Here is a 13,461-nt window from a genome sequence, read left to right on the forward strand (position 1 = left end):
CTCAAATAAGAAGTTTTAAAAATGGAGATAATGTCTACTTCCCAGAACTACTTAGAGAATTTACTGAGAGAGCATACAGGAGAGACTTTCTCTGAATGCTTATTTGTTAATTAAGTGGTACAGAAACCAGGTCAGGATATAAAAGAAATCTTCCCTTTTCCAGGACATAAATGGAGATGATAAACTTCGCAGGACTGCATTCCAAATTTCCATGCCAGGTCCAATTAAATGATCCTTCAAGGGACAGAATTATTTTCAGTTAATGGTTTCTCAACTTATTTTATTTGAGGTAGAAATCTGAGAATGAGATAGAGATTCAGTTCCTGACAAGTTAAGACTTGTAATCCTGCTCAATTTGAAACTCTGTGAAAACAATTTCATCTTGTATCTACCTTCCCCCTTCCGGGCTTTTGCCTTCCCTCTGCTCAGCTCTTTTGCCAGAAACGAAAGCTCTTCTCTGAAAGGAAGAGGGTGGAAGAGCTAGTGTGATTTGTTTGGGCACGTCAAGATGGCTAGATCTCTTCACTCTACACACTGGCATGCTTTCACCTCCCATGGTTGGCCCAGAGCCCAGTTTTTTTTTTTTTTTTTTTCTTTTAAAAGAAGGCTGGTAGTTTTATCCAAAGATCCTTTTGACACTGAGAGGGACCACTTGGGTCCCCAAAATGCATCTGTTGCTTTCAAAATACCCTTTAAATAATTGAAAGTGACTGAGAGGACATATGAACAGATCTACAGTATAGAAATAATCTGGCTATAGGCAGGGCGCGGTGGCTCACGCCTATAATCCCAGAACTTCAGGAGTCTGAGGCGGGCAGATCACCTGAGGTCAGAAGTTTGAGACCAACCTGGCCAACATGGTGAAACCTCGTGTCTACTAAAATTACAAAAAAATTAGCAGAACATGGTGGTGGGCACCTGTAGTCCCAGCTACTTGGGAGGCTGGGGCAGGAGAATTGCTTGAACCCAGGAGGTGGAGGTTGCAGTGAGCCGAGATCGCACCATTGCACTCCAGCCTGGGTAACAAGAAAGAAACTCCGTCTCTGGCTATAATGTCTTATTGAAAAATATCACTTATTTATCATATTCATTATTGAACATCCATTTCAAAACTAAAATGTGAAAAAATGCCCAAACATCTAATGTACACTATGGGAATCTCAAGGATGTATCCTTTTTTTATTTTCTTTTTGAGATGAAGTGTCACTCTGTCACCTAGGATGGAGTGCAGTGGTGCAATCATGACTCACTGCAGCCTCAACCTCCTGGGCTCAAGTGATCCTCCCACCTAAGCCTCCTAAATAGTTGGGACTACACGTGCACACGAACACACCTAGCTAATTTTTATTTTTGTGTGTGTGGAGACAAGGTCCCACAATGTTGCCTAGGCTGGTCTCGAACTCTGGGGCTCAAGCAATCCTGCCACCTCAGCCTCCCAAAGTGTTGGGATTACAGGCATCAGTCACTGAGCCCAGACTTCAAGGACATATTCTAACTCCCATTTTGGAAAAGAGAAAGGCTTCTGCCTTTCACCTTATATACTTCATTCTTGTTGAAATTTTTTAAAAACATTGAGAATGTATTACTTGTATAACAATGATGATAAAAACAGTGAAGAAAGAATATACAAGGAATACAAAAGGGGAGACATTTATCTTCGTCTGTGTAAGATTAAGTTCTCTCTCTGTAAACTCTGTAGGGTAACCGGAACTCAGCGACTTTATACATAATTCTGAAGAAGCTGTTATTGAGTATCTGGGAGAAGCTGCTAGAATGACTAAGTCAACCACTGCTTCCCAGTAAGAATAAACAGAGATACACACAGTTTTTCCTAAAATTATATTTAACTCCTAGGGTATTTAGTTCTCAGATTGCTGTGATAGATAATATAGATTTAGAAATTTCTAAGTCCGGAATCAATATATAGCTGTTAAATGAATTGCTGTATTTTATTCTCTTCTGCTCTCCACCTAGACTGTAAAGTTGGTAAGAATTTACAAAAGAAATACAAAATATCAATAAATTAAGCAAAAAGTATACTATAATTTCCACATGGAGCCATTTAGGCAGCTCAGAAAAGGAAAACTTTAAAAATACATAGTCCCCACAACTGAATGCTACTCAGAGCACAACCAGGCACTTCCCACCCTGTACTACACGACAAGAGGGCTGGTCTTGTCTGTCTGGGAGCCCAGAATGGCTTTGTTCCTGCAGTGCTTCAGGCCCAGGCAAACTACATTGGCAATGCAGGTGGGAAAATTCAGCTATTTTCTTTCTTAATGGGAAACTCACCTAAAGCCTTGGCTTTTAAGTGCATATTACAAGAACCAAAAACATCAATTAGTTCAAACTTGTCCATCATCTTGGGGAGCTGAGAACAGAAATTACGCCTCTACCCCTCACGTTCTTCATCACCAAATTAGCTACTAACTGATTTGCACACCAATCAAAATTACTAAAAACAAACACAACGCCAACAGCTGTGATTCTGATAGCAGGCCCTAGAGGCTAATGAGCTCAGTGGGTTAATCAACTGAGATGCTTATTCCAAACAGCAAGGTGGCCACATTAGAATGACATGCCACCCATTCCCAAAAATCCAGTCTTAAAAAAAAAAATCAATGAAAACATCTCCTTGACAGTAGTACAGTTTCTTCGGAAAAGTACAGGATGACATGTGTTCTGAGACTTCTGAATTATAAGCACTTTAGGTTCTTGCTTCTTTGATTTATCTGACTTCCATAAGCACAACTTATGGTCATGTGATCTCCGGGACCCCCAGGTCTATCTCAATTCCTGCCCTCTTTGGCCTCTCAGCTGCCGGTAATTACTTTCTCTCTTGAAACCTGTTACTCTTAGAGCTTTCATTCTCACCTAATTGTCTTTTACCACTTTGGGTGGTCATTTTGTCTCCTTTGAAAAATTCCCTTTTTGCTTTTGAACCTAATTACAACTTGCAGTTAATCTAAAGTGTTTTGTATATAGGAGATATACAATATATGTTTGTTGAATAAAGAAAGAATTTGGCTGGGCACAGTGGCTCATGCCTGTAATCCCAGCACTTTGGGAGGCTGAAATAAGAGGATTGTTTGAGTCTAGGAGTTTAAGCCTGGGCAACATAGTGAGACCCCCATCTCTACAAAATGTTTTTTAAAAAATTAGCCTGATGTGTGTTGGCACGCATCTGTAGTCCCAGTTAATCAGGAGGCAGAGGTGGTAGGATTGCTTGAGCCCCGGAGTTAGACGTAACAATAAACCATGATCATGCCACTATACTCCACCCTGAGTGACAGAGCAAGACTCTGTCTCTAAAAAAAAAAAAGAAAAGAAAATTAAGAAAAGAAATTCCAGAACTCCAAGGCTCACGCCTTCTTCGCTATATGATTTCCCCTCTGCATGCTCTCTCAAGCTTCAAGTACTAAGTCTGTATAGATCATATCCACATTATACCCTGAAAGAACTAGCCAGTAAAAACCTGCAGTTACCTTTGTGCTCACTGACAACCTTGCCTCTGGAAGGTAAACAGAACACATCAACGTGAAGAATGGTGTTACTGCATCAATGCCCGTTGCTATGTGACTTGAAAGTGTGTCCCACTAAAGGGATAGCATATGTTTCTCTATCCCTCAACTTTTGGGTTGGGCCTCATGACTTGCTTTAGCCAACAGAAAAAGGCAGAATGATGGGATGTCTGCTCCGAGTCAGGCCTGAGGAGCCTCTGGAACTTATCGTTTCTCTTTGACACTTCATGGTTCTCACCATGAGCAGAACAAACCCCGGTAAGCCACTGGTTCAGGGATGATCAGGAACACATGAAGCACAGCTACCACAGCTGGTCTGAGACCTGCAGGGAGGGGCCAGCCGCCCAGCCGAGCCCTGCTGAAACTTCAGCGGGTCTACAGATGAGTGAGTGATAATAAATGATTGGTGTTTCAGGTTACTGAGTGTCAAGGTAGTTTGTTGTTGTTGTTGTTTTCTGAGAAGAAGTCTTGCTCTGCTGCCCAGGCTGGAGTGCAGTGGTGCGATCTCGGCTCACTGCAACCCCTGTCTCCTGGGTTCAAACAATTCTGCTTCAGCCTCCCAAGTGTAACTGCGACTATAGGCATACACCACCATGCCTGGCTAATTTTTGTATTTTTAGTAGGGACAGGGTTTCGCCATGTTGATCAGGCTGGTCTCAAACTCCTGACCTCAGGTGATCTACCCACCTCGGCCTCCCAAAGTGTTGGGATTATAGGTGTGAGCCACAGGGTAGTTAGTGAAATATCAACAACTGACAGAATCGGCCTACTCAAGCTTCAGATCTGAGAAGTTACAGAGATCACCACATTATTACCTAGTCATCCAACAGTAGATGTAATAGTGAAGATTCTGACAATGATAACAACACTAAAGTATTAATAGCTAACACATGTTGAACACTGTGTGCCAAGCAGTTGCAAGGAATTAACTCATTTAATCCTAATATTAAACCCCCTTTTATTAATAAACATTTTATGATAGAATAGTCATCTTATGAACTAATATTGACACTTTATCAACTGAAGTTTATAATTTATTCAAATTTCCTTAGTTTTCCCCTAATGTCCTTTTTTTTTTCTTTTTTTTGAGACAGAGTCTCACTCTGTTGCCCAGGTTGGAGTGCAGTGGCGTGATCTCGGCTCACTGCAACCTCGGTCTCCTGGGTTCAGGCAATTCTCGTGCCTCAGCCTCCCAAGTAGCTGGGATTACAGGTGTCTACCACCACACCTGGTTAACTTTTTTTGGTGTTTTTTTGTAGAGATGGGGTTTCACCATGTTGGCCAGGCTGGTCGCAAACTCCTGACCTCAAGTGATCTGTTTGCTTTGGACTCCCAAAGTGCTAGGATTACAGGTGTGAGCCACTGCGCCCGGCCCTAGTATTCTTTTTCTATTTCAGAATCCCATCTATCACATTACATTTAGTCATCATATTTCCTTAGGTGCTGACAATTTTAGCCCTCTCCGCTTTTACTAAATTTTATTTTATTTTGGCCAGGCGCAGTGGCTCCTGCCTATAATCTCAGGACTTTAAGAGGCCGAGGCGGGTGGATCACCTGAGGTCAGGCGTTCGAGACCAGCCTGACCAACATGGAGAAACCCCCGTCTCTACTAAAAATACAAAATTAGCCAGGTGTGGTGGCTCATGCCTGTAATCCCAGCTACTTGGGAGGCTGAGGCAGGAGACTCACTTGAACCCCGGAGGCGGAGGTTGTGTGAGCCGAGGTTGCACCATTGCACTCCAGCCTGGGCAACAAAAGTGAAACTCCATCTCAAAAAAAAAAAAACAACATTATTTTATTTTTTTGATAACAGTTTAATTGAGCTATATAACTCACATACCATACAATTAACCCATTTAAAGCTCCTAACTCGGCTGGGCGTGGTGGCTGACACCTGTACTCAGGTGACTGAGACACAAGAATTGCTTGAACCTGGGAGGCAGAAGTTGCAGTGAGCCGAGATTGCGCCACTGCACTCCAGCCTGGGCGACAAAGTGAGACTCCATCTCAAAAAAAAAGTGTATAACTCAATGGTTTCCTAGCATACTCAACAGAGTTGTGAAACTGTCACCACAATGAATCTTGGAACATTTTCATCACCCCCAAAAGAAGTCTTGTATCCTTTACCTATCACCCTCAACTATTTCTCGTTTGCCCTAGCCCTGGGACAGCACTAATCTATTTTCTGTCTCTAAAAAATTGCCTATTCTGGACATTTCAAATAACTGGAATCATATAAAATGCAGTATTTTGTGGCCAGTTTCTTTCACTTACCATGTTTTCAAGGTTCATCCATATTGTGGCATGTATCAGTCCTTCATTTTTATAGCCAACAATATTCCATTGCATGTATATACCACATTTCGCTTATCCATTCATCAACTGATGGCTGTTTGAGCTATTTCCACTCTTGGCTATTGTGAATAATACTGCTGTGAACATTCACATACAAGGTTTTGTGCAGACATATGTTTTCATTTATCGGGTATATTCCTGGGAGTGGAATTGCTGGGCCAAGTAGTAACTCTATGTTTATCTTTTTGAGGAACTGCCAGACTGTTTTCCAAAGTGGCAGTACCATTTCACATTCCTATTTAGTCCCCTCTTCACACATATAAAAAATTGAAGCCCACAGGGATTAAGTAATTTGCCAATGCACGGTAATGGGGTGGCCCACCCAGGTGGTCTGCCGACTGTATCTCACTGACGGAGCCAAGGGAAACCGAGTTAAGTCTGATCTCACCATGTCTGCTTCTGGACCTTTTGGGAAGGGTGCCTTATTCTCTACATCCTCTCTAGATTTGGAGCCCACAAGTTAAAGGGGATGTGGAGAACAACAAAGAATCATAAAAAGAGAAATAAAGTTACTGCAAAAAATGTTTTGATGAGAAAATATTTAATACCCTGAGTTCTTTTAGCTTAATGAGAGAGCAAAGGTGCATACAGACAGGAGTTGAGGCTGGGCGTGGTGGCTCATGCCTATAATCCCAGCACTTTGGAAGGCCAAGGTGGGTGGATCACTGGAGGTCAGGAGTTCGAGACCAGCCTGACTAACATGGTGAAACTTTGTCTCTACTAAAAATATAAAAAATTAGCTGGGCGTGGTAGCGGGTGCCTGTAATCCTAGCTACTTGGGAGGCTGAGGCAGGAGAATCACTTGAACCTGGGAGGCAGAGGTTGCAGTGAGCCAAGATCACGCCACCGCACTTCAGCCTGGGTGACAGAGCAAGACTCTGTCTCAAAAAAAAAAAGAAAAAAAAGAAAAAAAAAGAAAAGACAAGACAGTAGCCGACTAACATAAAAGGTTAATGTGATAAGAATTCATGCATGAGTCATTCTTTACCTCCTTGAATTAGAGGAAATACGATTTAATCTATAGAATAAATAAACATTAATAAAAACTTCCTCATCATTATGAGACACTGAAACTCTATAGAGACCCTTTGGAAACCCTCCAGGAATATTATTATTATGACTGAAAGTGTCCTAGCTAGGAGGCAGGAAGATGGATAAAATGACCCGTAGTCTCATGGCCCTAGGACTTTAGGGATTTTGTGCAAATAAACATGACACAGTCTTTGGTCCACAGACTCAAAGTCCTTTAACCAGGACTGACTTACCCTGAATTGCAGATAGATATACAAAAGTGTCTTCATGTTCCATGTTTTCCAAGAATATCTGGAACCACAAAATACAGCAGTGATAAGATTTACAAAGAATAAGGAAGATTGAAGAGTTCCCTTATCAGCAGCTCAAAGGAGTAAACGCTTTCCTTCTTGTTTTTCTTAGCTAGAAACTCGTCTGACAGAGTTTTGTGGGGGAAATGGCATATATGCTTAAAGTCTCATTTTTATAACCGTTAAAAAAAAGGATAGAGATTGGGGGAGATACTTGTATTTTTCCAGCAGTACTCCTGGAAAGCAACGGAAGAACAATCCTCAACATTTTTCCATGACAGCCATGGTGAATAACATTCTCACATATGGCATGACAGACTATGGGCTGTGACACACAAGAGACAAGGTTTGGGGTTATGTGCAAGGGATGGCACATTTGCTGTAATTTGATCCTTTTCTCTTGCACTCACAAAGCATATGGAAGTGCAAGTGAGATAGAGATGTTATTATTGAGATAACTTTGAATCTGTTCTAATTTATTTTTGAAAATCTTGTAAATTTCAGCACTTTAATTGACATTAGTAACAAATTACTCTCAAAATATCTTACAATTTAGGAACCTATCAGGGGTATCAACTGCAGTGAGTACAGCTTATCTGGAAGATACTACATGATATGTTAGGTTTAGGCCCCAACATGAGAGCCAGAGAAAGGAAGACGGAAGTGTCTGCTCCATATATAATGCTGTGTTCTTCGCTGGCACAGTAATTCTTGACATCAACTTGAGGCTGCTGGTCTCCACATCTGAAGTATGTAGGGAGAGCCTAAACTTACCCCAGTTAGGAAGACAGCCAGAAGGTAGGGAATCTTTTATGGAGTAAGCAAGGGAAGTTTAATTTAGGGTAATGGCCATGGAAATAAAGAGGATAAGACACATTTGAAAGACCTCTTGGAAAAAATAATTGACAGGACTTGGTGACCAATTATGTACAGCAGAAGAAGGTTTAATAAAGCTAAAACAAAATTCCAAGATGTTCATTGCATTCACCTTCAAACAGGTGTATAAAAGGATATTTTAAAGCTGGGTGTGGTGGCTCACACCTGTAATCCCAGCACTTTGGGATGCAGAGGCGGGTGAATCACTTGACGTGAGGAGTTCAACACCAGCGTGGCCAATATGGTGAAACCCCATCTCAACTAAAAGTACAAAAATTAGCTGGGTGTGGTGATGGGCACCTGTAATCCCAGCTACATGGGAGGCTGAGGCAGAAGAATCACTTGAACCCAAGAGGTGGAAGTTGCAGTGAGCTGAGATCGCACCACTGCACTCCAACCTGGGTGACAGAGCGAGACCCTGTCTCAAAAAACAGAACAAAACAAAACAAAAAAACCCAGCTATTTCACCACGAGGGAGGGAGAGAAGAGGGGAGGAGACCCAGTTTTGCCCAATGCCCCACTAAAGATGCCCAGGGAAAACAGGTGGCTTCTCTGGGCTGAGTCACAGTGTTGAAGCAGACTTATTTACCACAAAAGATACTTTCCCATCTCTGGCAATTTGCTCATGCTCTCGCACCCCTCTTTCATCTGCTCAAACTTTACCAGTTCATTATGGCCACATAAGACCCACATCCTCCACAAGATTTCAACTTTCTCTTTTTCCTGATTGCCCACAGCATTTCTTTCATGCAAAAATTTTGAAGGCCAGGCGCGGTGGCTCACGCCTGTAATCCCACCACTTTGGGAGGCCGAGGCGGGCAGATCACAAGGTCAGGAGATCGAGACCATTCTGGCTAACATGGTGAAACCTCATCTCTACTAAAAATACAAAAAATTAGCCGGGCGTGATGGCAGATGCCTGTAATCCCAGCTACTCAGCAGGCTGAGGCAGGAGAATGGTGTGAACCCGGGAGTGAGCCGAGATTGTGCCACTGTACTTCAGCCTCGGGGACAGAACGAGACTCCATCTCAAAAAAAAAAAAAAAAAAAAAAATTGGCACTTCGTTCATATTCAGTTGAGGAGTTTAAGTCTTTCCTGTGTCTAAATAAGTCTTTCCTGCATCTAAGTGTTGCCTCCTCACAAAATTCACAAATTTCTGGAGGGTGGCCCAGAACAGTGCTTGACACATAGTCCAGGCTCCAAAAATACTTGAGTTGAATGAACGCTCCCCGACGGCTGCCCCACCCGGAGCCCATGTGTCTTTACAGTGTGTTCTACTCACCTTGAGAAGCTTCTCTTGCATCTCAAGGGCTTTTGCTTCTCTCTGCTCTATCCAGCGGGAAAGAGTACGCAGGGCAGCAGCCCGTGTTGGAATTTGAGGGTCATAAGTTGATAAAAGAACCTCTTGGAGCTGTTCTGTGGTTATGCTTCCAGATTTCTGGCTTGTAGTAGTGCTGGGCTCATTGACTCCTTGAGGAATGATTGGAGCATTTGACTGCAGGCCTGTCTGGGGGGCTATCTCATGGCTTTGCTGTTGTTCAAGGTGGCTATGAGCTACATCAGCGGGTCTTTCACGACTAGTTTGTTGCTGCTCTTCTATTTTCCCTTCCGGATCTTTTCTGTTCAGTGTACTTTGCGCAGCCGTGCTGATGGCCTCAGTGGCAAAGGCTCCATGGGTGGAGATGGTGATGCGGAGATCAACAGCGAGTTCTTGGATAACAGGATCAGGGTATGTGTTGGATATCTTCTCCAACAGAGGCAGCAACTGCTTCAGAACAGCAAAATCACTTGACTTCAACTACAAAATGAAGTAAAAAATGTCAAACCCACATTAACATAGCAAATGTCAATATGACCTGAGCACCAGGAAACATATTCTGAGAAAAAGGGGCAGGGATCAAATCTTGCTCATGGTGTAATCAGTATATTGCCTGGGTCCCGCACTCAATACCATTTGTTGAATAATCATACCTAACATTTATTGAACACTTATCATATACAGGTTCTTTTTTAAGATAAAACACACACACACATTCATATCCCTGTGATATAATGACTATTATTATCTACATTTTAAACAGGTGGAAACAGAATGGTTAAGTAACATGCCCAAGGTCACAAACTAGAAGATAGTAAGATGTGAACTCAAGAAACTGGGATCAGAGCCCACACTCTTACCCAATACCCTACACAGTCTCCCTTGAAAAGATAAGGCTGTTCTTAACTACATGATCTAAAGTGGCCGGCCAGTATGCAAGTGCACCATAGATCTGGAAGGGATCAGGGAGACAATGGGAAGAAAGGGATTTCTTCTGGAAAGTAGAAGTGAAAATTATATAACATTTTATTCTCCATGGAAGTTTTGTCCAAATGATGTCATATGCCTTACTACTAAGAAAGGTGCATGAGTGTTACAGCTCATTTAGAATTTGTCTAGCAGGTTTTCTGGTCTTCACTAGAAAGCACCCCCCTCACCCACTGCCACCCAAAAGGTGTATGTGCAATCAACGAAAAGTAAGAATCAATGATAACAGTTTTCTGTTTGAAAACACTGGAGAAATTATCAGATGATGCTTCAGGAGTCCTTGAAAATGTGAATACTTTAAAGATCTTAAATCCTTTTTATTGGCCAACATGGCAAAACCCCGTCTCTACTAAAAATACAAAAATTAGCTGGGCACGGTGGTGTGCACCTGTAGTCCCAGCTACTTGGGAGGCTGAGGCAGAGAATCGCCTAAACCCAGGAGGCAGAGGTTGCAGTGAGCCGAGATCAAGCCACTGCTCTCCAGCTTGGGCAACAGAGCGAGACTCCATCTCAAAAGAAAAAAAAAATCCTTTTTATTTTTATTTTTTTCTTTTCTTTTTGGAGACAGAGTCTCGCTCTGCTGCCTAGGCTGGATTGCAATGGCGCAATCTTGGCTCACTGCAACCTCTGCCTCCTGGATTCAAGCTCGATTCTCCTGCCTCAGCCTCCTGAGTAGCTGGGATTACAGGCGCTCACTACCACGCCCGGCTTTTTTTTTTTTTTTTTTTTTTTAGTAGAGACAGGGTTTCACCATGCTGGCCAGGCTAGTCTCGAACTGCTGACCTCAAGTGATCCACCCACCTCGGCCTCCCAAAGCGCTGGGATTACAGACTTGAGCCACCATGCCTGGCTTAAATCCTTTTTAGAACAAGGCAGAGTATTTATTACTTAATCATTTACTCCCTCACTTCATTATCCAACCAACCAATCAACCAACTAACCATTTTCATAGAACCTAAATAACATTGTTATTTGACACTGTAAGTCCACAGATTTGTTATTGTTCCCACCATTATGCTCCAAGTAAATGAAGATTTGAGGTATATGTCAGGTTTGTATCTTAGAATTTCACTCTACACTCAGATTGTTTTGTTTACATATTTACTAACTAATGCAAAATCAACATAAGATAGAGTTTCTGCCTCCACAGAATGTTAGTTTATCTTCATGTGCAAAACAACTGACATTCAGAAGTTACTATATCTTAAGGGAAGAAGAGAGTACATACACAAAGCAAAGATATATGTTATTTAAGGAAAGGGTCAATTTTTTTCTGGAATCTATGTGGCACTGAAAGAAACATTTTCCTCTTTTCTTTCTTTTTCTCTCTCTCTTTCTTTCTCTTTTCTTTCTTTCTTTCTTCCTTCCTTCTTTCCTTTCTTTTCCTTTATTTCTTTCTTTTTCTTTCCTTTCTTTCTTTCCTTCCTTCCTTCTCTTTATCTTTCCTTTTTCTTTCCTTTGTTTCTCTTTCCTTTCTTTTTCTTTCCTTCCTTTCTTTTCCTTCCTTCCTTCCTTCTTTCCTTCCTTCCTCTTTCTCTCTCTCTCTCTCTTTCTTTCTCTCTCGCTCTCTCTCTTTTTATTTTTTTGAGATGGAGCCTCGCTCCGTCGCCCAGGCTATAGTGCAGTGGTGTGATCTCAGTTCACTGCAACCTCCACCTCCTGGGTTCAAATGATTCTCCTGCCTCAGCCTCCCTAGTAGCTGGGACTACAGGCACACACCGCCATGCCCGGCTAATATTTTATATTTTAGTAGAGATGGGGTTTTACCATGTTGGCCAGGCTAGTCTTAAACTCTGGACCTCAGGTGATCCGCCCACCTCGGCCTCCCAAAGTGTTGGGATTACAGGTGTGAGCCACCACGCCCGGCTGAGACATTTTCAAATAATTTTACTAGTATTATCATTATGCTAAACTTCATTCAGTGCCTCTGTTGTATTGTGGACTTTTTTAAAGCATCTAAAATGAGAATAATTTATCTATAATCTATTTGGCCTCTTTTTCATTTCTCTTCTATATAACAATTTCTTCTAAAAAAAACCAGCCAAGACAAATAGATCAATGGAACAGAACAGCAAGACTAGAAATAGACCCACATAAATAGAGTCAACTGAACTTTGACAAAGGAGCAAAGGCTTTAAATGGAAAAAAAAAATACAGTCTTTTTTTTCTTTTCTTTTTTTTTTTTTAAATTGGAACAAGTGTCAGTAGAAAAAAAAAGAAAGACAGTTTTTTCAAGAAATGGTGCTGGAACAACTGGCATGCACTTGGGAAAAAAATGAATCTAGACACAGACCTTGCACCTTGCACAAAAATTAACTTGAAATGGATCATAAACCTAACTGTCAAATACAAAACTATAAAACTCCTACAAGTTAACATAGTAGAAAATTGAGATGACCTCTTAAAAGCAATGACCTTTTAAATACACCACCAAAGGCACAATCTATGAAAGACACAGCTAAAAACCTAGACCTTATTAAAATTAAAAATGTCTGCTCTGCAAAAGAAACTGTCAAGAGAATGAGAAGATAAACTACAGAACGAGAGAAAATATTTGTAAAAGACATATCTGAAAAAGAACTAATCGCCAAAATATACAAAGAACCCTCAAAACTCAACAATAAGAAAATCAACAACCTGACTTAAAAATGGGCAAAAGACCTAAACAGATAGGTCTACCAAAGAACACCACCCTACCAAAGAAGACATACAGGCAGGCTGGGCGCGGTGGCTCACGCCTGTAATCCCAGCACTTTGGGAGGCGGAGGCGGGCGGATCACGATGTCAGGAGATTGAGACCATCCTGGCTAACACGGTGAAACCCTGTCTCTACTTAAAATACAAAAAAAAAAAAAATTAGCCGGGCGTGGTGGCGGGCACCTGTGGTCCCAGCTACTCAGGAGGCTGAGGCAGGAGAATGGCGTGAACCCGGGAGGCAGAGCTTGCAGTGAGCTGAGATGCGCCACTGTACTCCAGCCTGGGAAACAGAGTGAGACTCTATCTCAAAAAAAAAAAAAAAGAAGACATACAGATGGTAAATAAGCACAGGAAGACATACTCAATGTCATAAGTCATTAGGGA

General features: G+C 41.8%; 1 protein-coding gene and 1 non-coding gene across 3 annotated transcripts in view; one reads left to right on the forward strand and one right to left on the reverse strand.

The window, feature by feature from the left end:
* Positions 1 to 13,461, reverse strand: part of TANGO6 (transport and golgi organization 6 homolog) — a 261,322-nt gene that overhangs the window by 162,945 nt on the left and 84,916 nt on the right. For both annotated transcript variants that reach the window (XM_009196757.4, XM_009196756.4), the window contains exons 13-14: positions 9,358 to 9,873; positions 7,142 to 7,199 (exon numbers count right to left, since the gene is read on the reverse strand). In XM_009196757.4, the coding sequence (XP_009195021.1) occupies positions 7,142 to 7,199; positions 9,358 to 9,873 (574 nt within the window). The remainder of the gene's footprint in view (positions 1 to 7,141; positions 7,200 to 9,357; positions 9,874 to 13,461) is intronic.
* On the forward strand, positions 10,482 to 10,545 carry LOC116271351. Its single transcript, XR_004179915.1, has one exon. It is a non-coding gene; the product is annotated as a U7 small nuclear RNA (small nuclear RNA).

This window comes from Papio anubis, chromosome 18, assembly GCF_008728515.1.
Source record: "Papio anubis isolate 15944 chromosome 18, Panubis1.0, whole genome shotgun sequence".
In the NCBI taxonomy this organism is placed as follows: Eukaryota; Metazoa; Chordata; class Mammalia; order Primates; family Cercopithecidae; genus Papio; species Papio anubis.